The following is a 25,696-nucleotide window of genomic DNA, read 5'->3' as shown; positions in this document are numbered from 1 at the left end:
CCAATCAAATGTTTTTTTTTAAATGTGGTTATTCCTTAATCCAATCAAATGTTTTTTTTTAAATGTCTTCATTTGCACATTGCACTTTTTATAACACTGTCCATCATTCCTTTTATAAAACAAAACATCATTAACATGAAACAATTTTTTACTTTTTTAATCATGCTAAATCACAATAACTATGACCTATCATGAACAGAGTCATCCTCATTCTGTTTTTGTTATCAATTATCAAGCTTTTATCATTAAAAAAACCAAAATTTTAGGAATGGTACGGGTCTTACTAATTTTGAGTAATCTTTTAATCCCATAGATTACAAAGGCCCAAGAAGGACATTCATAATACACATACATTACTATTAATTGGCATTTTAACATAAACTGACTCTGTTTTATTGTATTTTAAAGATTGATTTATTAGCCCTATTGCTTTTTATCATTCAAAATGTGATGAAAATAGTTTTAAAAGTCGATCTAAATTTATATCCTTTTCAGCTTAAATACAGAAACTGTAAAAAGTTGAAAGTTCCTTCAAATGAGTTGTTAAAAAAAATCTTCTTTACTGCTGTGGATAGGCACTCCTAATATATGGTTGTATGTGGTGTTGGGTTGCTGTTGCATTGAAGTATATCCTATATTAAAGGTAGCCCTTAATGTTCCTCTACTGAGAAACTTGAATCATCTTTTCAACTCATCTTATTCAATATTAAAGTAATTCTAAAACAAGTCTGATCTTAAAATGTTTGTTAATAGAGAGAAAAATCTAATTAGGACGATAAAAGTCACGATTAAAAATTGTTGTAGTGTCTTCTTTTGTCATTTTTAAGCTGGATTAAAGAAGTCATTTTGAATCTTCTGAAGATTACCATCCAGTCACAGCAAGTTTTATAAATATCAAAACAGATATTTTCTGTGATTCTTGTTTTAACTATATGGTTACGAATATGTATTTTCAAGATATCTAGAGGATAAAATATGGTGCCCTTTATGTTAAGGTAAGGTGTGATCTTTTTTTTATATAAAAATTAATAAAATTTAAAATGTTAGGTAATTTTAAAAAAAACAAGAAATGAATGTAACAGGATGCTGTTACAAAGTCTCCCAAACGAAGCTCCCATAATTCGTAATTCCCAGGGTCGCCTGACATTGGGCAACTTCCAGTGAAAATTGGTTTGGTCCAGTAAAGTTATATGCATTAGTGATGCCTGGGGACTAACCTTGTATATCATTCAAATCATCTTGGCATGACAAACCAGAATATAAATGGTTTAGGGGTGGGGATCTCGACCATTTACAAGATACTAGAACATTGGGGGTGGGGAGGAACCCCTGGGGACTGGCCCTATACGTCATTCAAATGTTCATTACATGACGAACAGGAATATATATGGTTTAGGGGTGGGGATCTCAACCATTTACAAGATATTAGAACATTGGGGGTGGGGGGGGGGGACCCCTGGGGACTGACCGTATACGTCATTCAAATGTTCGAGACATGACAAATAGGAATATATATGGTTTAGGGGTGGGGATCTCAACCATTTACAAGATATTAGAACTTTCTCAAATGGCAGGGGGTGGGGGTGACCCCTGGGGACTAACCCTGTATTTCATTTGATGTGCTTTATCATGACAAACCAGAATACATATGGTTTAGGGGTGGGGATCTCGACTATTTATAAGATATTAGAACTTTCTCAAATGGCAGGGGTGGGGATGACCCCTGGGGACTAACCCTGTATATCATTCAAACCATCTTAGCATGACAAACCAGAATATATATGGTTTAGGGGTGGGGATCTTGACCACTTAGAAGATATTAGAACTTTCTTAAATGGCAGGGGGTGGGGGTGACCCCTGGGGACTAACCCTGTATTTTATATGATGTGCTTTATCATGACAAACCAGAATATATATGGTTTAGGGGTGGGGATCTCGACCATTTACAAGATATTAGAACTTTCTCAAATGGCAGGGGGTCGGGATGACCCCTGGGGACTAACCCTGTATATCATTCAAACCATCTTAGCATGACAAACCAGAATATATATGGTTTAGGGGTGGGAATCTTGACCACTTACAAGATATTAGAACTTTCTTAATGGCAGGGGTGGGGGTGACCCCTGGGGACTAACCCTGTATTTCATATGATGTGCTTTATCATGACAAACCAGAATATATATGGTTTAGGGGTGGGGATCTCGACCATTTACAAGATATTAGAACTTTCTCAAATGGCAGGGGGTCGGGATAACCCCTGGGGACTAACCCTGTATATCATTCAAACCATCTTAGCATGACAAACCAGAATATATATGGTTTAGGGGTGGGGATCTTGACCACTTAGAAGATATTAGATCTTTCTTAAATGGCAGGGGGTGGGGGTGACCCCTGGGGACTAACCCTGTATTTCATTTGATGTGCTTTGTCATGACAAACCAGAATATATATGGTTTAGGGGTGGGGATCTCGACCATTTACAAGATATTAGAACTTTCTCAAATGGCAGGGGGTCGGGGTGACCCCTGGGGACTAACCCTGTATATCATTCAAACCATCTTAGTATAACAAACCAAAATATATATGGTTTAGGGGTGGGGATCTTGACCACTTACAAGGTATTAGAACTTTCTTAAATGGCAGGGGGTGGGGGTGACCCCTGGGGACTAACCCTGTATTTCATTTAATGGGCTTTATCATTTAGAACATTTTCAATTAAACAGATTGTGTCTATCACAAACGGTTTTCAATTTATAATCATTTGAAAATTTAAAAAAATAAAATCCCATAGGGTTCTATAGTAAAACCCTCTTTTCTTTTTGCCCCTCAAAGTACCCCTTTATAAACCCCATTGCACAAACAAAACCCTGATTGCACCACTAGACATGTTAGTCTAACATATTGTGAAACCCTAAGTTAATCTGACAAGCGGTTTTGGAGAACGGGTGCGGACAAGTTCAAATTTAAAAGCGGCGGAAGAAGAAGAAGAAGAAGAAGAATAATAAGAACTGAGCAAAAACAATAAGAACTGAGCAAAAACAATAAGTCCTCCCAAACTTCGTTTGGGAGACTTAATAAAATTGAGAATGGAAGCGGGGAATATGTCAAGAAGAAGAAGAAGAAGAAGAAGAAGAAGAAGAATAAGAACTGAGCAAAAACAATAAGAACTGAGCAAAAACAATAAGTCTTCCCAAAACTTCGTTTGGGAGACTTAATAAAATTGAGAATGGAAGCGGGGAATATGTCAGAGACAACAACCCGACCAAAGAGCCGAAAACAGCTCAAGGCCACCAGTGGCTCTTCAACACAGCAAGAAAATCCTGAGACTGGAGGCGGGATTCAGCTGACCCCTAAACAATGATGTATACTAGTTCAGCAAAAATGGCCTGCATTATTTTTTAAATCACAGATAACTGAAATTTGTTTCCCTTCATAAGGAAGAATTTTCAAAAAATTCATTAGGTGCAGCTTTAGAATCATGACATATTTATTTATCACTGATTTGATAAATGTAGAATCTGACCCACAAATCACATTGTTGATGGAGAAACAGGGGGCATTTTTTAAATCACTTATAATTTTATAAAATAAAGCTGGAAACCCCCTTTTCTCAGATGGAACCTCCTTGAAACTACCATTTTAAACATTTCTGGTTCTGTTCTTGAAGCAGGAAAATTGGAATCAAGTAACTATTCAAAAACTAGTTACATTTTTATATACACTTATACATATTTTCACATATTTTTGTGATGTTTAAAAATGTTCGCTTAATAATATCAAAGACAATAAAACTTTAATAATAAATTATCCCTGAAAAAAGTTGTAATGCCTCAAAACTTTAAAAGAAGATATACTAGGGGAAGATCTAGATCTAGAGAGATTTCTATCTAATTCTGTTTTTGCACATTGACTTGAATCTCTTTTAAATTTGTTTCAAATAAGATAAACAGATCTTTTAGCAACTTCTTTGCTTACCTTGGTCTGCCAGAGTGAACCTGGCTTCATTTCCAGGTGAAATTGCTCTCCTCTGTGGTGACTTTGTTCCTCCAATTCCATAACTTAGTTGCACATGTCGTGGAATGTCTTCTGATGATCGTGAATGGCTTCCTCTTCCATTCAAAACTGATTTAGAACTTCCAGGGGAGCCTCTTGATGTCTTAGGGACCGGAAGATTTGACTGGCCTCCCCTGGATGGAGTCTTCTTCATTGTAGTTGGCGGCAGCTTTGCATCTATTGAAAGAAAATATGCAAGGTTAGTTTTTACTTACAGGTATTTATTTTCAAGAAAAGGACACTAATAGTGACCTAATGCAGAATGTTTTTGTGGGTTTCTGCAAATGTATCTAAATACAAAAGTTCAACAAAGGATGAAAATATGTATAATATGGTGGTCTAATTTTTTAGGTTTGCAGTGGTATTAAAAATAAAATATTTTCTATATTCAATACAATAGATTGAAATTAGATTTTTTTAAAGTGACCAAAATACTTCAAAGTATTTTTAATGAGAGCCCTGAATTATGAACCAAATTTACCAAAATTAGTGCAGCATTATAACAGTGATCCAAAAATAACAAATATGCTCTTCAGTATATCTAAAATAGTGAAGTGGTGAAATATAACTGCTATACCACCCTGCTTTTCAATAACTATTCTTAAAAAAAAACAGCCCCAACTAATGAAGCAAATTTCAAGTGTACAATGAAGGTCATTGTGATACAAATTTTGGTGAGTTTTACATATTTGTTGTACTATAAAAGAAAACTGAAGCAGTTGAGACTTCACACTTACAGATACATTACCGGGTATCGAGTTCTCAAGAATGATAATCACAGAATCCAAAATCAGTCATTCAAGTATGAAATGTAAGACGCAGTGACTTGAATGTTGCACTACATAAGAGATTTGAAGTGGTAAAACATGTACCACAATGACATGGGTTGCCAAGAATTTTCAAATACTCAATCACTTAATAGCAAAAAGTAGGACATTTAGTGGTGCCAAGCACTTCTTTTAAATAATGCATCAGCATGTGAAAAAGGGGGAACTTTAAAAACAATGTACATTCTGTAAAACCTGTCTGTAGTGACCCTCCATAGATTATAAAAATAAATATACTATAGATTGATTAATTGTTGCTTGCATAACTTATTGTAACAAATATTTCATGCATTGATTGATTGATTTGTGTCTTACGCCACTTTTACCAGTATGATGCTCATTTTGTGGCATTGAGTTTTTATTAATGGAGGAAGTTGGAGTACCTGGAGAGAACCACCGACCTTCCGTAGGAACACTGACAATCCTAGTCCCAATATTTCATGCATATTCAAATCAAAAATAAATATAGTAGGTAAAAGGAAGGCCAAACAATGATGAGGGGCAAGAAAGTTTAAATTTCTCTGGAAAATGAGAAATTGTTGGATAGCAGAAATTGAAACAGGCTACCTATGTGCTCCTCAGAGAGTTATTGTCATGCAGAGAGAATGACACTCACCCTACACCAGGCATATTGTTTTTATTCTGATTGTACTTAGCTGTGTATTTCTACATTCAGCACAGCTAAAGCGATGTCCCAATTTAGCAAACGTTTTTTTTTTACTGGATCGGAAAAGTCCTGGGATGACCATGTTCTTGTACTTCAGTCAACAATTGGGTTTAGATAGTGGGTCTTAATGCAAAGGTTCAATCTTAGTTTAGAAAAACCTGATATCGAAAATCGAAAATACGGACGTTTCCAACATGGTAAATGTGAGCCTTAATAAATGAAAACATTAACATTTCAATTGATTTTGTTTGTAATGTGAAAATGGTTTGGAATTATGAAGGGATTAAAACATAATGTAATATAAAGCCATGTATCCTTTTTGTATTTTAGTATTTCAAATATTAATTAATTTCATTCATTACATAAGATTAGCTGTAATTTAAACAACAGTTACATCAACTTACATGAGTAAATGATTACCGATAAAAAGTATTCAAACTAAACTGCCTCATACGAATAAAACCCAACAAAGATATATATACAAAATATGATCTGAAAGTTATGCAATTATTAATTATTTAGGGTTTACAAGCTCTCTTCATTTATGTAAATGTAGATGTTTTCAAGATTTCATGCTGACCGAATTTAAAGGAACTTGTCAAGATTGACAAATAAACAAGGATCTCATGTCAGCAAATATAAACATTGGAATTAATTCATGTTTAAACTTGGATTGTACATATATTATACTAATAGGTGCACATGTGACTACAATTTCTACTACTAACAAACAAAACATATTTCAAAAGAGCTATCTGTTACATACCATAGTAGTAATGCCAGTATATCACAAATTCCAACGCTTATCAAAATCCCACTAACTTAAAAAATTGACATATATACAATATAGAAGTTATCCATATGTAAAAGATTGGTACAATTTAAATACCAAACCTTCTTATTGGAGTTAAAATTCAGGGGTGGTTTATATGAATGGTGATATGGCAGTGGTCCAAGTATAAAACTGACGATTTAAAATCTAAATGCTTGGCTGTTAGCACTTATTGTAGATCATTCAAATGTTATAGTTTTGTCAATAACTGATGAATATGTATTGTAAATTACCTTTCATTTCAATCCTTTATAATGGTGTATTGTTGTTGTGAATATATAAAATACAAAGTTAAAAAATGACATGCAGAGATGGGTTGCATTAATTCCCTTTTAAATTTACTTTTATTTATATACTGATCATGAGGTCACTGGTGTCCCCTCTTACAATGAGTGCAGTGTGTGAGTGATATATAAAGACATATCAGGAATACATGTGTTCAAGAAAAGTCATGCCATATTAAACATATCGAAAACTCCGTAGATGCATATGATATACCTTAAGGGCACTCCGGCTTCCTCCACCAATAAAAACTGACCGCCATGAAATAGCACAATAGTGTTAAAAGTGGCGTTAAACACCAATCAATCAATCAATATGATATACCTTTTTTAAAGCGGGGGTATAATTAATACATTGTCATGAGTAGCTATAAAATTACCAGATTAACCCCCTTCATCCACGGTCTTCACGATAAACTTTCAAATCTACAGGCCCGGAGCCCAATTTTTGGAAAATTTTAGTTAGATTCTGTTGGCCTGTAGAGATGATTTTTACAGACCCGAAAGACATTTTACAAGCCTGGGCTGCTGGGCCTGTGGTTAAGCGTGAAGACTGCATGATGATCCAATCAGGCAACTATTCTAAAAAGATACTTCATATTATTTAATATTGTATAAATGTTTTTCCTCTTGAATCTTGAATATGCATGAAGTTTAAGACACTGATGTTGTTTTGGCAAAAGAGGTAAGGATAAAAGAAATTGATCAGGGGAAAACCGTGGTTGAATGTAACAGGGTAAATCAAGAGAAGCTTGGACTCTTGATGAGTTTTGTAACAAGCAAGATTTGATGAATAAATATGATAACAAATGTATGTTGTAAAAAAATAAAAAGGCAATGATGTTATAAACAGCAATCTATTCATCAAATACAATATAACAAGATCAGACTGTACTTGGAGAGTTGTCTCATTGGCACTCATACCACATCTTCATATTTATATGTACTGCATCATGTGTGTACAATCTATATAAATTTATAGATCTGTTTCACAAAAAGGATGTATGATGGAACGGGTTGAACAGAGACATAATTTTATGTATGTGACTCTGGGTTAATATATACATTTACTAACAAATAACCTTTACAGCAACTGTCTGTAAAGCAAGCAAAAATAGAAATTATCTAATGTATTTTTTTAATAACAGATTTGCATATATATACCTATAATGAATCTATAAAACCACTTCAAGTTATATGTAATGATATTACACATTCAAACATAATCATTTTTAAATTAAATTTAGTATACTTAAACAAACTACTGTTTATACCCTTGTTTGCGTCCCTTATTGACATTTTATGAGTACAAATCAATTTAGGTTTGCTAAATGTTATACAAAGTACTCATTTAGCCACTCTGTGGAAATATAAACATTGTGATGTGTTTTAACTGGTATTTGTAACTGGTTAACCCTATCCATCAACAGAAAAATTTTCAATTAAATGCAGAAAATTTATTTATGATCCTTCAAAATATTTTTATTTTATCAACCATCAAAATATTACTGCAATATTCATTTATTTAGTGTTCACATTTTCAGCTTTTCTTCAATTAATCCATGGTTAGCTTTTTACAACTACATGTATAACTTGTCTAAACTAGAGGCTCTAAAGAGCCTGCTTCACTCACATATAGGTCTATGTACATAGATCTTCAACAATGGACACTCTCCTACAATATGGAGTAGAATAGAATTCATGACAAAAATCTCTTACATGTATTTTGTTGATCTTGTATTGCTGTTCATTTTTATAACAGTTTCTCTCTATCTTCTCAGTTTTTTCCAAAAACACAAAAGAGGGTTAACAAATTGTCATTTAAGGGCAATCACTCCTATAAAGAGTCGACTAACTATTTCGGCAAAATTTGACTGGTTTTATAAATCTTGTCTTGCTGATCATTTTTGTTATCAAAAGTTTTCATGATAATAGACAAAAACGCCAAAGAGCAAGAACTTCAAACACAAGTCATGATAAGTTTGGTTGTGATATCATAAAGTATAATTATAAATAGATAATTTTTGCTGATCATTTTTGTTATCAAAAGCTTCTATCTATCTTTCAAAGTTTTCAAGATAATAGACAAAAACGCCAAAGAGCAAGAACTCCAGACACGAGTCATGTAAGTATGGTTGTTAATTATAAATAGATAAATTTTGCCAAGTTTCAGAAAAAAAATCATATTTTCAAGAACATTAGCCAAACTAAAATAATTTACATTGACTGGAAGTGTCACCCAATAAAACTTTTTGGATCCAAGTGCAAACAATAAAAGGCACTGCTTGTAAATACTTTTTAGGTAGACGGATGGGTGCTTTATATTTTTATATATGAGGAGCATCAAATTGTTAAACTGTTGTTGAACTTTGCCATTTACGCCTTAGTCTACAAAATTGTTCTTGATTAGAAGTTTTCTGGAATTTTTTTCAATTATGAACTCTACTCTAAATGATATTCATACCATATACAAAGTCAGTGGCCCTACCATAAATTTACATCATTAAAACAGAAATAATCTGTCACCAACATTTTGATTTCAAGAAAAATTCTATATATCATGTTTATTGGTTTTAGAGGAATGGGCAATATTGTCTTTTGAACCCCTTCAAATATGTCTATGCTAATTCCATCAAAAGAGAGGTTTCTGAAAGGAAGTTTTTCAGAGGAATGAGAATCAAGGGAAAATTCTGAGAACCATTTTCAATTACTTTAAATGTTTTACGTATATTATGAACTATTTGAAGAATTTTTATTCAAACTTAATTATGAAATTAACATTCTTTTTTCTCTATAAATCCAAGATGCATATCTAAGTTATTTGTAAAAACTTGCAAAATCTGTGATTTCAACCATTTGCTGTTTCTTGACATTAATACATGTACATGACTTCATGTAGATCACAAAACAACTTGAAGAGTCAGCTATCTTAATAAGCATTACTTACATATATTATTTTTTATCAAATTAAAATATAACTAAATATGTATTGCTATACATTTATGAAAACTTAAAGACCCATGGTCATCTTGTTGATATTACCTACTTATATTTTGGCATTGCAGAAGGTAATGCTTTTCTCATACTGTTTATGAGGTTTTTACACAAAATCTGTTGGATGTGAACTGATTGATACTTTAGTCTGTCCAAAGTCAGGAGCATGTAATTCAGTTATTGCCCATGGTTTCTGATTCATATTGTTTTGTTATAAAACAGACTTTTGTTTTTTTTTTTGTTCCAATTGTTTCACCTTTTGTCATGTCAGGGCCTTTTATAGCTTGCTATGCGGTATGGGTTTTGCTCATTGTTGAAGGACAAAGAGTGACCTATATATGCTTTTTACTGTTTCATTAGGACTCTGTTGGATATTTGTCTTATTGGTAATCTTTTGAGTCGTGAGGTCCATCTTGCTGTGGTCCTAGTTGTGCATGGGCGAGTTTACCCGTATTTTGAATTATTGGATTATTTCCCTTGGTTATTGGTTGGGAAAAAAATGGCAGCAAAGTGTTTATTTTGGGATGTATCGGGCAATTGATTAAATTTATTGGCAACTCTTATTTTGCTTTTGACACAAGTTCGGTTAATTTTTCATTTTACAAAGGAAATAAAATGACTTAGGGTAGGTCGGGTAACCCTAAACAAACATATATTTTTTTTGGCCTTATCAATAAAACTAAACTCTGATCACTAAACCATGAAAATGAGATCGAGATCATATGACCCCTGTCAGAGGTGTATGTACACTGAAGTCTCTTAACCAGGCCAATAGTAAAAAAAATTATATTGCTATGAAGTTATCAATAAGGAGACAGGAATTTCACTATAAATTTGTAGTCTTTGCACATTTGACTTTTGTCTTCTAATATTAATCATGATTTATGTATTAAACAATAAACAAAAAAACAAATATGATACATATAAATAAGAAGATGTGGTATGAGTGCCAATGAGACAACTCTCCATGGACCATGTATGAATTAACAAAATACAACCATTAAATTACAGACTCCTCACTTGAGACATGTATGTATTGTCAATATAACGGAACTATAAACAACTGTGATACAAGTGGGAGGTTTAGCTAGCTACAAAACTAGCTCAACCCAACATTTTCTCTGGAAATGCCTGTACCAATGCAAGACACGAATATGACAGTTGTTTTTCACTCGTTCTGTAAGTAATTGTTGGTTGATAACGTTTGATTTTGTCAGTTTTTATGGACTTCCCTTTTTTTGAAATTACATGTACCTTGAAGCTGTTATACTTTATTACTCAATTGAGGGATTGTTACTCATTTGGCCGATAGTTTCCCAAATTTGCTGTTTGTCCCCAACCTGCCAAAGAGTGCATAAAATATAACTTTTTGCAAAAAATGTGTCAAAAAAATTGTTAATGTTGTGTCCCACTAACCTCCAATTATGAATAAGCACCAACAAGCATTGGATATTAGCACAGTGCTAGGGGTAGTATTAATCTTGCAGTGAGATGAGAGTTTATGCTCTTAGTTGAAGGCCTCACTGTGACTCTGATATGAAGAACAGCAATTAAAGTTATTTTTTTGCTGTGCATGTAAGGATGTTGTGTCATGGATGGATACCCCATACCCCATCCTTTCATTTCTGTGTACCCCAATTTCCCCAAAACTTCCAAGTAAGAACCAGAGAACTGATAGGTATTGTATGTTACTGCAATTATAAATATTAAAGACTATAACTTTGAGATTTTTATATGTCATTTTTACTTATAAGTATGTGCAGGGTAGAATTCTGACAGTAGTGCAGGATGAAATATAGACGACTTTCGAGTTCGTGCACTTTCTCATAAATGTTCTATATCACAATGCATATGATACTACAAATGTATGTCACAGTAAGAACCGATTGTTTCATGATGTTGTTTGACCCAGCTGATTGACCTTCGATCAACCGATGTAACTTATTTATAAAAAAAAAAAAAACAACTTGATATTGGTGTATTTTGGTATAGTATAGACGCTGAGACTTACTCAGATCTCAAAATATGTTTTTTTTAACCATCTGAACGAATCATAATTAATTTCACTAAAAAAGTTTAAATGATTAATTATCAATAACATTCGGGTGGTTTTATGAAAAGTAAAGGAAATAATTTAATAAAAATCATATCCTGAAAGTAATTATGATTATCTAACTTTTGAATATTTTTATGGCACGATTATGTTGAAACGTAACAATAACAAAAGAGTTTTACTGTTACGTTGGAGACTTATTGCCTGAATGAAATGGAATGCTAGGTTTGGTTAGTAACCAATTGATTAACAGACGTAGCAATAATATTTGTGTCTACGGTTACATTACGTTATTGTTACGTTAGATTTTTAAAATAGACTCATCATAGATACCATGATTAAAATTTTGTACTCCAGACGCGTCTTTCGTCTTAAATTACTCATCAGTAACGCACGAATAAAACAAGAATGTGTCCATAGTACACGGATGCCCCACTCGCACTATCATTTTCTATAATCAGTGGACCGTGAAATTGGGGTCCAATTTGGCATCAAAATTAGAAAGATCATATCATAGGGAACATGTGTACTAAGTTTCAAGTTGATTGGACTTCAACTTCATCAAAAACTACCTTGACCAAAAACTTTAACCTGAAGCGGAACAGACAGTCGAACGGACGGACAAACAAACGTACGCACAGACCGAAAAACATAATGCCCCTCTACTATCATAGGTGGGGCATAAAAAGTTTAAAACGCCAAATAAAGTTGAATTTGAAGAGAATTGAGGACCCAAAATTCCAAAAGGTTTACCCTTATTATTGTCTTAAACATTTGTACTTTGAACAACGGACATGACGGACACCAATATTTCAATTACCAAAAATTCTTTGGATGAAAAAAATTAATAAAATTAAAAAACTTTGGATGCAATTGAATAAAACAAAAAAGGTTCAACTTTTCTACAGTTATAAATATAAACAAAGTTCATGAAAAAATAATACATCAAAACTTTTGATTCAAAAGCAAATTTGACAGCAGTACGTGACTAAAATATTGTGAATTTTTGTATGCATGTACCAGTGGAGGACATAATTTTGTTTCAAAATCAGATGGAGTATGTCCAAACTAAAGGTATGTTTTCTCTTCTGACTTATATAAATACAAGAGTGCACACTATGAAATGTCTCGCCTTCTTTACTAATCATTGATATTATGTTGATAGTCCTAAATATAAAGCTTTATTACAACTGTCACATAAACTTAACATTTACCAAGTAAACTGAACATTGACCAATGAACCATGAAAATTATGTCAAGGTCAGATGAACCATGCAAGGCAGGCATGTACAGCTAACAATTCTTCCATACAACAAATATAGTTGACCTATTGCTTATAGTTTAAGAAAAACAGACCAAAACACAAAAACTTAACACTGAGCAATGAACCTTGAAAATGAGGTCAAGGTCAAATAAAACCTGTGTGACTGACATAAAGATCATAAAATATTTCCATACACCAAATATAGTTGAACTATTGCATATAGTACCGGGGTAATAGTAAAAAAGACCAAAACTCAAAAACTTAACTTTGACCACTCAACCATGAAAATGAGGTCAAGGTCAGATGACATCTGCCTGCTAGACATGTACACCTTACAATCATTCCATACACCAAGTTTAGTAGACCTATTGCATACAGTATAAGAAAAACAGACCAAAACACAAAAAACTTAACTATAACCACTGAACCATGAAAATGAGGTCAAGGTCAAATGACACCTGCCAGTTGGACATGTACACCTTACTGTCCTTCCATACACCAAATACATGTATACTAGACCTATTGCTTATGGTATCTGAGATATGGACTTGACCACCAAATGTTAACCATGTTCACTGATCCATGAAATGAGGTCGAGGTCAAGTGAAAACTGTCTGACGGGCATGAGGACCTTGCAAGGTACGCACATACCAAATATAGTTATCCTATTACTTATAATAAGAGAGAATTTAACATAACAAAAAATCTTAACTTTTTTCAAGAAGTCATGGAACCATGAAAATGAGGTCAAGGACATTGGACATGTGACTGACAGAAACTTCGTAACATGAGGCATCCATATACAAAGTATGAAGCATCCAGATCTTCCACCTTCTAAAATATAAAGCTTTTAAGAAGTTAGTTAACGCCGACGCCGGATCACTATCCCTATGTCGAGCTTTCTGCAACAAAAGTCGGAGGCTCGACAATAAAATAGTCATAATATCAATACAAATTTTCAATAATTAAATCCAAGCATTAAAATTGAAGTCACACAAACTTCAAGTTCCCTGCGTTTGTTTCCCCCCAAAATAATCATGTTTTTGAAGGCACTTAATGATTTAGTGCATCCATCCTGAAAATGAAGTCACTGTTGAAACAGTATGTCTACATGCATATATATGTAGGTTCTTGATACTTGTCGCCAATAAGAACAAAATTACGATCACAAAACATCTGGACGATGAAAATGAAAATTGGTTCATCTTCAGCTAAATCTTATTGACACCAATGCATTAACGTAACAATAACACAACATAACTACAGACACAAATATTATTGTTATGTTCGCAATTAATCGGTTTCTTACCCAACCTAGCCTTCTGGCAATTATAATGTCTAACGTAACAATAACTTTTTTGTGATTGTTACGTTTTGAACATAATCGTAGCCAGAGCCTATTTTCATACAAGGAACATGCATATTTAAAAGACACACAAATCCAATTCGTGGTACATATGTCAAAGTTATAGTCTTTATCATCAATAAAAGTTATAATACATCATGTAAAATACACTTTTTCGGTAATATCTAGATTTTAGGGTTCTCATTGAGTTTTTGGGAGTGTTTGTGAAATCAGTGTACTTTTCTTTTAAGGTAATGTCTGCGCGTCTCAGCATGAGGGGACGAGTAGCCAAATTGGCCTTCTTAGGTTACACGTACCCATTTCCGGTTTTATAACTAAATGTAATCGGATCAGGAATATAACATGAAATAAACGTGAAAATTATCGCAAATAGTGAATAAATACTCACAGAGATGAGAAACGTCCCTGATTAGTTTTTAAATATTTTTCGTTTTAAGTATTAACTATAATTATATTGATATACTGGAATCTATGATAGAAAAATCTAAATGATAATCAAATTAAAAAGCATTACAGACAAGTGAGAAAAACAAAACAAAATAAAACAGTTAAGTTCTTAAATTAAATACCGGTATATAAATAAAATAGATTATCTATACAGATATATAACACATAATTAATTCAAATTACAGGGGTTAAAAAAATTTGTTACAGCTCAGGACTTATTGGTAGCAGGATTTTACTAGCCCTGTTGAAAGAGCTGCTAGCCCATCAAAACTGACCTGCTAGCCCTAGTATACCTTACAAATTTAGAGTGGGTGTCCCTTGTTTTGAATGCGGCATTATACACAGTATTTGATATAATAAATCAAATAAATTTTTGTTTTATTAATTATAACAAGGATCTCTAGACATCTTTTTGGATATCCCTTGTACTATGGGTTGTTAAATATTTTCGAGCACAGAAAACATGTTTATTGATCTTGTCATGTGAAACCAGTGGTTCAATTCGTATATTTGTTGTTCCCACATACAAAGCAGACTTTTTATCAGCGTGATCAGGAAAATAACGGCAATATTCACAAAACATCATCTCTTGTTTATCATCAGTAACAGTCGACCTTGCCCATGGAAAATCTTTCTGTCCATGACACTATAAATGTTTTTTAACGCTTTTCCTGGTCGTATTTGGCATTTTTTGGGATAAATTTTCAGCCTCATTACCCCCTTCATCTACCGTTTTTCGTTTTGAAACTGAGAAAGTTCCTGTGGTGGCCGTACTAAAATGTTTAGAAATAATTTGTGCATGGTTTCAAGCTCAAATTAACAGCTGTCCGACAAGACAGGTCAATATCGATCATTACATCATACACCCAAGTACCATTAATTGAAAATCTCGGCATAAGCAATGTACAATACCCCCTGTACTGAGAAATTGATATTGAAAGTACGTGAATTGCGATCAATACATGATACCGGTCCACCCAGAGTTAGTTGTTCTATTTTTAAAACATGTACAAAATCGGTTCAAATTCTTGGAATCCCGGATGACGTACGTAATTGAATCAGATTGGCTAAGATAGAATAGTGATGAGGGGATTTTCCACTAACTATTTTGGAAATGCCAAGAATTGTTTGTTACTAGTCCGTCGGGCATACTCGGTTACAAGTTTTAATTGCCCGAAGTGTAAAAGTCTAGTCCCGGGCGTCGGGCTAGTGGATTTTTTAACCCCTGAAATTAATTTATTCATTATATATATCATTGTTCATTTTAACCTACATGTATATATGAACACCTGAAATATTTTATCATATTTCAGGTGCAACAGTAGAAGTAGTAAAAGATGAATCCGGAGTTCTGAATAGATGTATAATTATCAAATGCATCTATTTTTATACACATGGAATTTTTTCTTATTACTTGCTTCTTTAATTTATGTATACACTCAAGCTTTATTTTTAGTCGTTTTACATATTTTAGGATTTTGGTTTATGTTTGACATTTTACTAGAAAATTATTTTCACACGACTTTTTACATAGCTTTTTTCAAATTCAGTATAATTTTATTCTTTTTAAATGTGCATTTACATTTAATTTCTAATTTTATCATGTTTTCTTTGCAGGGACTGTTCAGTTTTATTCATTTAATGCAGGGCTCACACTACTTCAGAATCATAGGGAGAAGTGACTTCTCTTTTTGAAACTAAGAGGGAGAAGTGGTGAGATTTGAAAGAGAAGTGCTCGTTCGCTCGTGGCGCTACACTGTTTGGTTTTTACTATAATACAAAGGGCCATATGTATCTTATTTTTTTATATTGTTCAATTTGTACCTGGGTAACAATAAAAGTAACAGTTCAAATTCAAATTCAAAGTTGTTTAATTTTATCTTATCTAGTTGCACAATCATATTAGTCCTCTTGTTAGAAAAAAAGTTAAATATCTAGCAATGATAAAAAAGATTTTTTTATATCAAAAAGGAAAAGAAATTTGTTATTTCAATTAGAATTCAATTTAAAATGTACCCTGTTATCATGTTTATGAAATTCAGTGTTTCTCATCATTGCTCATTAAAAAAATATATAAATTTAACACAGTTAAGCTTAGCTTGGACTAAGTATTCCCAGAGTTGATCAATTTTAATTAATAAATTGAAACAATTTTACCATGGAAATATATACATTAATCAAGTAGATCTAACCAAAAGTATGTTAATGCGTGTGGAATGCGTAATTTTTCCTTTTGAGATCAATATTCCTCTGTCAGCTGTGCCATTCATGCGTCCATAGTCATTATTGTAAGAATCCGGATTTCGGTCATACATTTTTGTAGCTGGTCCGGTTCCGATCAGTAGTTTATATAAATATTTCAATTGGGGACAAAGAAAAATTTACAAAAATAAACGATGTTTGACACGCTATTTGGAAAGGAATATTAGGTTTTTAATGCAATACAGTGTACATGGATAACAAATTTACTTCAGGCAAATTTCATCACATTCTTATGAAGTAACAAACTTATTTTGCCAAAATTTAGAATGATTTGATGTACACTCTCAAGTAACAAGTACCGGAAGTGATAAAAAATTGTTTTTATGAAATAACATGAATAACATGCAACCAACTTTAGAATCAATGCTTTAACCACTTTTCTGAAGAAAATAAATCGTTTATGTCCTTGAATTTCTTTTACTTTTAAATGAAAAATTGCTGATCATCGACTTGGAAAAATTGAATATTGCTGATGACAAAAGCGACTAAAAGCGAGTACGTATCGTAAACAACAGGGCGACTAGATTTCGCTTTTGACAGTTGGGCAAAGCGAAGTGACGACCGGGAAAGCGATTTTGTCGCCCCAGTCACATGGTAGCGTGAGCCCTGCTTTAATGTGCATCTAATTTGCAATGTTTATTATGTATTTTAAACTAATGAACTAATGAATACAAATTAAAAAATCTTACTTGCCATTCTCTTCACTGAATTCACAAAATCAGCAAATAACCGATAATTTCCATGTATATTTCATGTTTTATTCCCAAATTTATACGACGACATTTTATTATAAAACCAGATGCGGGTACCTTACCCTATGAATGTCAATTTGTCCCCACATGTGGGGTCCCGCAGACACTGCCTTTCTTTAACAGAGAGAAAATTTTTAATAAGAAAAGAGCATCTGCTACCTGAAAAGGACAAAGATATAAAGCAACTAGAAGGAAATTATGACAAGAAAGAAGCATCTGCTGCCTGAGACCATATGTTTCTTTGACATTAGAGACAAGCTATGCCACCAGGCTTAAGATTGAGATAGGGTTCATCAACGTGCAGTTATTAATACAACTGCATGTATGACCTGATTTATTGATGAAAGGTTGACCACACATCATTTATCGGCGTACATGTTAGCAGGTTAATTCATCGGAGCATTACTTTCTTATAATCTATTTTGCCTCAGTTAGTATTTGTATATACAGATATATTATGGTTGTTCAAACTCACCTATGTCATATCCTCAATTAAAAATGAAGTTTCTAAGCTTGTCAAGTTCTTTCGTCCGATTTGTTGTCATTGTTTACCCGCCATGTTAGTTACTGCGTGCCAAATTAATCTTTAAAATAATTATCCGTTATTTTCAAATTATTTGAGTACAATTTCGCACTGAAATTAATAAATGTCTTCAGAAAAATGCTCAATCTATTTGAATTATTGCTGTTTAATTAAAATTATTGTACTTAATTAAATTATATCTAATCAAATTTTCTAATTTATTCACTTCCTCTTCTGCATGTTCTGACTTGACAACGAAAGTGGCGAGCACTGCCTTACGGTATCAATTTTGCACGAATTCAGTTATTTGTCATCATAAACTATTATTTAGCATTGTAATTCTTAAGATAATTAACTTTGACGATAATGGTTGATAAGTTTGCGAATTTTTATTTTCTAACTTACTAAATAACAATTTATGCCAATAACGTATACTGAGTTATTTCCCTTGACATATTTAGTGATTGATTGATGGTAAGTAAGTAAGTACGTGAATTTTATTTTAAAGTCGGCATATATATACATAGTAATAGTTAAAACATGAACTCTGGTGAGCTTTAACCGACTGAAAATAACTCAATGTAACCAAATTAGGAAATATCTGAGACTTCTACTACTAGAGACATATTTATTGTAGCGGTAGGTCTTTTCACCCCCGAACACCACCGCACACCACCGAACACCACCGAACAAATTAAAATTCCATCTGACACACCTAAATATATTGTTTTCATCTTTATTTATATATTTGACTTACCTTCTGAACGAGGATGAATATGTTTATACATATATATATACACTAATTAATCAATGATAACAAGAGAACCAAAAAGAACAGTCTTGCAGGGCTGTTGTCAGAACAGTACACTTTCAACTTGAGTCTAACATTTTTTTAAATATAATTGTGATAATTTCACATCAAATAAAATGTTTTAACTTATTTGAACGATTTATTTCTAATAATTGAAAAGTAAAGACCATAAGATGATATACAATGAAATACAGACAATGTAAATCCGGAAAAAATATTGCTGCATCCGGAAGCGTTTTTTTTTTATTTTGATTATCAACTCCTTTAACATCACTAATTCACATAAAAAAGTGAAAAACATGACAAAAATAGGATTAAATTTTACTTATTTAATCGATTGTATTGTTTTATTGTGTACCATTACTGTTTTTCTTAAGGGTTAGTGGTCTTTTTGGGTGTTCGGTGGTGAAAAGACCGACCCTTTATTGTAGTCCCAGGAACTGTCACTTAGAATGTAAAATAACTAAATTTTCAATGGAAATTCGATGTTTGTTTTAAACTAAAGAACTGCTAAACATCATACAGAAACTCAGTTACTGCCGATGTAGGACGTTTCGGCCACAGTCGTTTCAGTCATACTTTTGAAAAGCCGTTTCGGTCATGGTTTTTATTGTTATGAAGGGAGGAAAATTAATCGTTTCTAGAACTAGATTGCAAGAAATAAATGGTAATATACATTGGTGCCAAGCATTTCTATTCTTTGAAAAAAATGTGCATAATTGTCGAGCCTCCGACTTCTGTCGCAGAAAGCTCGACATAGGGATAGTGATCCTGCTGCGGCGGCAGCGTTAGCTAACTTCTGAAAAGCTTTATATTTTAGAAGATGGAAGACCTGGATGCTTCATACTTTGTATATAGATGCCTTATGTTTTGAAGTTTCCGTCTGTCATATGTCCATTGTCCTTGACCTCATTTTCATGGTTCAGTGACTACTTGAAAAAAAATTAAGATTATTTGTAATGTTAATTTCTTTCTTATTATGAGATAACTATATTTAGTATGTGCGTACTTTGCAAGGTCCTCATGCCCAACTGGCAGGTATTATCTGACCTTGACCTCATTTTCATGGTTCAGTGGTCAAAGTTAAGTTTTTGTGTTTTGGTCTTTTTTCTAATACTAAATGCAAAATAGGTCAACTATATTTGGTGTATGGAAATATTTTATGATGTACATGTCAGTGTCATAGGTTTTATCTGACCTTGACCTCATTTTCACGATTCATTGCTCAGTGTTAAGTTTTTGTGTTTTGGTCTGTTTTTCTTAAACTATAAGCAATAGGTCAACTATTTGTGCTGTATGGAATGATTGTAAGGTGTATATGTCTGTCTGGCAGGTATCATCTGACCCTGACCTCATTTTCATGGTTCATTGGTCAATGTTAAGTTTTCATGGTTAAGTTTGTTTTTTAGATACTATAAGCAATATGTCAACTATATTTAATGCATAGATCGATTGTAAGGTGTACATGTCTGTCTGGCACGGTTCATATGACCTTGACCTCATTTTCATGGTTCATTATTCACTCTAAATTGCTCATTTTTAAAAGTTGACTTTTTGTGGGCGCATGACGACGTTTCCGTAGATTTTACTTTTTCTAGTCAATACTTCATCTGTTGATATATACTGTGAACGTTTTGCGTATATTTAAATATATTTAGCTATGTTTGAAAGACGTACATAACGTCAAATCATAAAAATACAAATTGTTTAGTCTCTAAGAAAACTTTATGCGTACTGTAACGTTATATGTTAAAACAATTAATGATATATTTATATGTATGTTAAGAACAGATTGAAATAGTGTGACCGTATCGAATATTGGCCGAAACGACTGTGGCCGAATTGGTACTGTGGCCGAACTGGTTGTGTGGCCGAAACGTCTCGAAAGCGTTACTGCTGAGAATATTTCATTCTCTAATCGATATGAAACATCTTATTGGTCTTCGAACTGTGTCAATCTTGAAATCGCCCTGCTGATTTTAGTTTGATTCGTGTTTATTTATCTTAAGTAATTTATTGTTGTTTTCCTAAGTTTTATTAGAGACATGTCTGGTTTTATAAGACTAGTGTTTGTCTCATTGGGATTCTCTCCGGGCACTCCGGCTTCCTCCGGCAAAAAACAACAACAACAAACAAACAAACAAAAAACAAACTGGCTGCCGCGAAATAGCCAATAGTGCTGAAAGTGGCGTTAAACACTAACAACCAATAAATCAATCAATTTTTAGGTTTGCTGAAATCTTTAAAGACTATCCTCCGTCCGTTTATTTTAAATAGGTATGAACGACAAAAATAGGACGAGTTGGAACACGAGCAGTAATATGAATTTTGTATTCTAATAGTATACGAAAAGGTATTATAAAACATTAAATTAAAGGCCGCAAAGTCGCAATGGCCAACGGTTTGTTATATCGAAAATAATGATAATAATGATAATGAAATATTAGACCTGAATCAATTTTTCTGTAAAATACTTCCTCACAATAAGAAAGATATTAGTTATAACTTAATAACTGACAGGCATACTGTTTTCATCCTAATTTTTTTATTCCAGTAGCCATGATAAAGCTGTTGACCCTTGACGTGACAAATACAGTGATCCGTGTATTGGGCGGAGTTGGACACCAGTATGCTTCCGCAGCCTCTATATATGGAATTAATGCTGACCCCGAAACACTAGACGTATCGTTTAGAACTAAATGGAAAGAACAAAATCTAAAGTATCCAAACTTCGGAGTTTCTAGTGGGATTACATCACATGCGTGGTGGAACGAACTGGTGAAACAAACTTTCATTTCCAGTGGATATATAGATACCGAGGCGCTGTCGAAGGTAGCAACACACCTGTACTTGCATTTCAAAACTAATAAAGGATGGGAAGTGTTACCGAATACTAAAAACGTTTTACAAGATGTAAAATCAAAAGGCATTAAGTTAGGCGTTATATCTAATTTTGATGAACGACTGGAGGCTGTTTTATCGAGTTTAGGACTTTTACATTACTTTGATTTTGTAATATGTTCTAGACTTGCAGGCCATGCTAAACCTCAGTCACAAATATATGAAAAAGCTTTAGAGCTTAGTGGTATTTCTGCACCAGATGCCTTACACATTGGGGATCATATAGATAATGATTATACGGGGCCACGCAATATTGGCATGTCCAGCGTACTGCTGTGTAACAATTTGGAGAAAATTCCAGATCACGTTGACAAAAAGTTTGTCATCACAAATCTTGTCGATGTTTTAAAATTTATTAGATAATTGTTACTTGTGCTTTATATGTTTTAAGTTATGACAGTCATATCTTTAAGGTTTGAAACTATGAAGCCGTTAAAAAACTTGCTGATGTGCGGACAAAATAAAATCTGTACTATTCTAGTTGACCAAATAAATGGCTGATGACTATCATTTATAACTACAACTGCATCTAAATATTTCGTTAGGAGAAACAGTATCTCCAAGGGTCCGTGTAACACTTATCAATTCAAAATTTCAAAAAGTTTTCAAGTTTTAGTTTTTTTGATTTTTGATCAAAGTTTTATAATATCCAAATTGAATTACTTATTACCAGGTTTGAAATAAAATGAACAACACGACGGGTGCCACATGTGGAGCAGGATCTACTTACCCTTCCGGAGCACCTGAGATCACCCCCAGTTTTTTGGGGGGTTCGTGTTGCTCAGTCTTTAGTTTACATGCTATGTTGTGTTTTGTGTACTCTTGTTGGTTTATTGGTCTTTTTCTTTTTTAGCCATGGCGTTGTCTGTTTATTTTCGACATATGAGTTTGAATGTCCCTCTGTTATCTTTCGTCCCTCTTTTGTTTGATCTACAAGGTGAAAAAGAGAAAATGTTTCTTTAAGTCTAAAAAATAATTAGTAAGACCTGATTTTGACACACTTTGATTCTCTAACTAAATGAACAATATGCAGAAATTACTTGTCGACTTTGTGATTACTGCTATTTTTAAATAGCGAATAAAAGGAAACGGGATATTCGATTTTTGAAATAAGGGATAGTTCCGTATTTGTTATTTGCACTTTTGTAAGTTATCGTGCGACAATCAACTTTGAGCAAAATACAAGTACGCAGCCACGTCTAGTCAGAATGGGGCGTGTAGAGAGATTGGTTCGTTGATTGCACAGTTTCTGTCCATATCCAATATACCCTCATTTTCCAGTGGCGATCTAAATTTGTTGACCTTCATCCTGAACGGACTTTATTACAGGACCTACCTATTGTATTTATTGTTAATTTGTTATCGTCCTGGACATGCATGAAATATTTGCCACTGGCAACCAACAATCAATCATTTAAAATAGGCCGTTTATATATAAACTATAAAGAAACTCAAGTTTCAATTCCCTCGGACAAATTTTCCCTTAGATGGATTTTGCTATTTTTAATGTCCCTTTTGGCAACACACCTCTTCTATTGTTTTCTTATCCCTAGTTTTAAAACTCATGAGTTCGCCTCTGTAATATGTATCAATCATTTTATTATTGACTGTAAATACAAAGTTAGCATGAGATTGAATTGGAAAGACTATGAATCCCCTGTACTCGGTGCTAAAAACCGTTTTAAAAAGCACCCAGAGATTTCTTATACATCGTACATGTAATACTGCAAGGTTATTAGTCCCCTACCGACGAAGTCGAGGGTGACTTTAGGTTTGCACTCCATCCGTCTGTCCATCCGTCAGTCCGGCAAATCAGCTTTCCACACTTTTTTTCTTCGTTCTTAGAGATATTGATTTGATATTTAGTATATAGTGTTATCATGACAAGATATAGATCAAGTTCGAATTTTGTTCCGGTCTGATGATTTAGTCCAGAGTTATGGACCATAACTCTGGACCATATCTTATGAAAGAGTAGGGGCCTCGGTGGCCGAGTGGTCTAAGTAGTTACTACTGTAATCACTAGCCAGTCAACACTGAGGTTGTGAGTTCGAACCCCGCTCGCTCATGAATTAAACCATTATACTTGCGGAAAAGCAGGGGGGGGGGGGGTGGGGGGGGGGGGGCAAAACAAAAGAAACGAAAAGAAAACAAGAGCAAACAAAACGAAACAAAAACGAAATGAACATAATTAATCATCAATCAAGGTAATCAGGAGAATCAAAAATCATCAGTCGAAAAACGAAAAACGATGGACGGAAAGACAAAACAGTCTACAAAACTCAACCACAGAAAACTAAAGACTGAGCAACACGAACCCCACCAAAAACTGGGGTGATCTCAGGTACTCCGGAAGGGTAAACAGATCCTGCTCTACATGTGGCACCCGTCGCGTTGCTCATGTTATTACAAACCTGGTTATAAGTAATTCGGTAGGTCACGAGTTAGCCTTTTGTTTTATAATTTTCATTATATTTAGGTTTTTTTCAGAAAATATTGTTTTCGTTTTGATTTGTTTTGGTAAATTTCATTTCGTTTCCTTCTGAATCAATTCTTATTCCGTTTCGCACTTGTAACAGGTATCCACATTGTAGTCCTTTCCCCTTTCCTATATTTTAATAAAAAATAAAAAAAATAAAACTTTCAAAAAGCGAAATGATCAAAACTGTACGTTCAGTTTAGAATTTTTAAAAATAGCTGAAGTTTATAATTTTAAAATTTTAATATTTGGTGAAATTTCAAAATTTAAAAAAGAATAAAAAAAATTGTAATTTTGAAATTTTAAAACTTTGATCAAAAATCAAAAAAATTAAATTTTGAAAACTTTCTGAAATTTTGAATTGATAAGTGTTACACGGACCTCCAAGCTACTTGAACTTAGGTAATTGTATAGTTTTCCCATTTTTAATCATGAGGCAAAAGTCACAGATCAAAGATTGCCGTCGACAAACATTTTTATACCATACAAATTAAAGGATTGAGTCTAGTCATAGAAGAACCTCATATAGCTACTAAGGGTTCGTGGAAAATTAATTGATTTTTGATTGCTTAACGTACAATAACATATATATATATCACACTTTCCGACTGTAGAAACACTGTGTTTATATAACTAAACACATTTTATAATTTTCGAGCTTGTTTTATCTACCCAGCAGTTTGACGAAGTCAAGTAGCTGGTTTCCACAAAGTCCTTATGTTACGAAGTTTCAATCGTTCTTAGAAGGAAATTTTGAACAGACTCTTACATTTTCATTATTTTGAATTGGTATAGCAAAACAGGTTAAATTGCTAAATTTTTACAATACGCAATAAATAGCGTAATATAACTTACCAGTTCGTTACTTCAATTTATGAGTTAGATAATGACAATAAGTTGAATAATTCAGTGTTGTACTAACAAAGATTACTTTACTATAACAGTTGAATCCAAGGGAGGTAATTATATCATTGTATTAGACATGTGGGTAATTTACAAAAAAATGTCGAATTTTCAGTATGTACAGGTCTATGATATTTTTTTATTTCTAAAGGAAAATGCAGTTGTAAATGTTTAAATGAAAGTTTGTAGGATTTTCTTGATACTGAAAGTTCGTTTGCTAAGGTACTAAAAATGATTACGGTAACATATCTGTTATGTGGAATAAAGTGACCCATAGTCTT

The 25,696-nt window shown here is 33.2% G+C and overlaps 2 protein-coding genes across 20 annotated transcripts in view; one reads left to right on the top strand and one right to left on the bottom strand.

Annotated features, from left to right (window-relative positions):
- The window catches only part of LOC127729609 (centriolin-like), a 97,389-nt gene extending 79,021 nt beyond the window's left edge, over window positions 1–18,368 (bottom strand). For 15 of the 16 annotated variants that reach the window (XM_052237438.1, XM_052237443.1, XM_052237449.1 and 12 more), the window contains exon 1: window positions 3,976–4,230. In XM_052237438.1, coding sequence (XP_052093398.1) covers window positions 3,976–4,207 — 232 coding nt within the window. In that variant the 5' untranslated portion in view covers window positions 4,208–4,230. Of the gene's footprint in view, window positions 1–3,975; window positions 4,231–18,273 lie in introns of those variants that run through there. The other variant, XM_052237437.1, reaches the window with a different exon arrangement.
- Window positions 975–22,543, top strand: LOC127729633 (haloacid dehalogenase-like hydrolase domain-containing protein 3). Of its 4 annotated transcripts, none has more exons than XM_052237491.1 (2): window positions 975–995; window positions 21,687–22,543. In XM_052237491.1, exon 2 carries the CDS (start codon window positions 21,692–21,694, stop codon window positions 22,394–22,396), a length of 705 nt encoding a protein of 234 aa, XP_052093451.1. In that variant the 5' UTR covers window positions 975–995; window positions 21,687–21,691; the 3' UTR covers window positions 22,397–22,543. The 4 variants fall into 4 exon arrangements, with proteins under 4 accessions (XP_052093451.1, XP_052093449.1, XP_052093450.1 ...); XM_052237489.1 differs by lacking the exon at window positions 975–995 and adding an exon at window positions 18,551–18,601; XM_052237490.1 differs by lacking the exon at window positions 975–995 and adding an exon at window positions 18,558–18,601 and having other exon boundaries at window positions 21,690–22,543.
- The last annotated feature ends 3,153 nt before the right edge of the window (window positions 22,544–25,696 follow it).

This window comes from Mytilus californianus, unplaced genomic scaffold (assembly GCF_021869535.1).
Source record: "Mytilus californianus isolate M0D057914Y unplaced genomic scaffold, xbMytCali1.0.p SCAF_2, whole genome shotgun sequence".
Classification (NCBI taxonomy): domain Eukaryota; kingdom Metazoa; phylum Mollusca; class Bivalvia; order Mytilida; family Mytilidae; genus Mytilus; species Mytilus californianus.
This window is presented reverse-complemented; position numbering and strand designations above follow the sequence as displayed.

What these genes read in the sequence shown, in the direction of transcription:
- LOC127729633 (XM_052237491.1), top strand. Translation starts at nt 21,692, where the DNA reads ATGATAAAGCTGTTGACCCTTGACGTGACAAATACAGTGATCCGTGTA.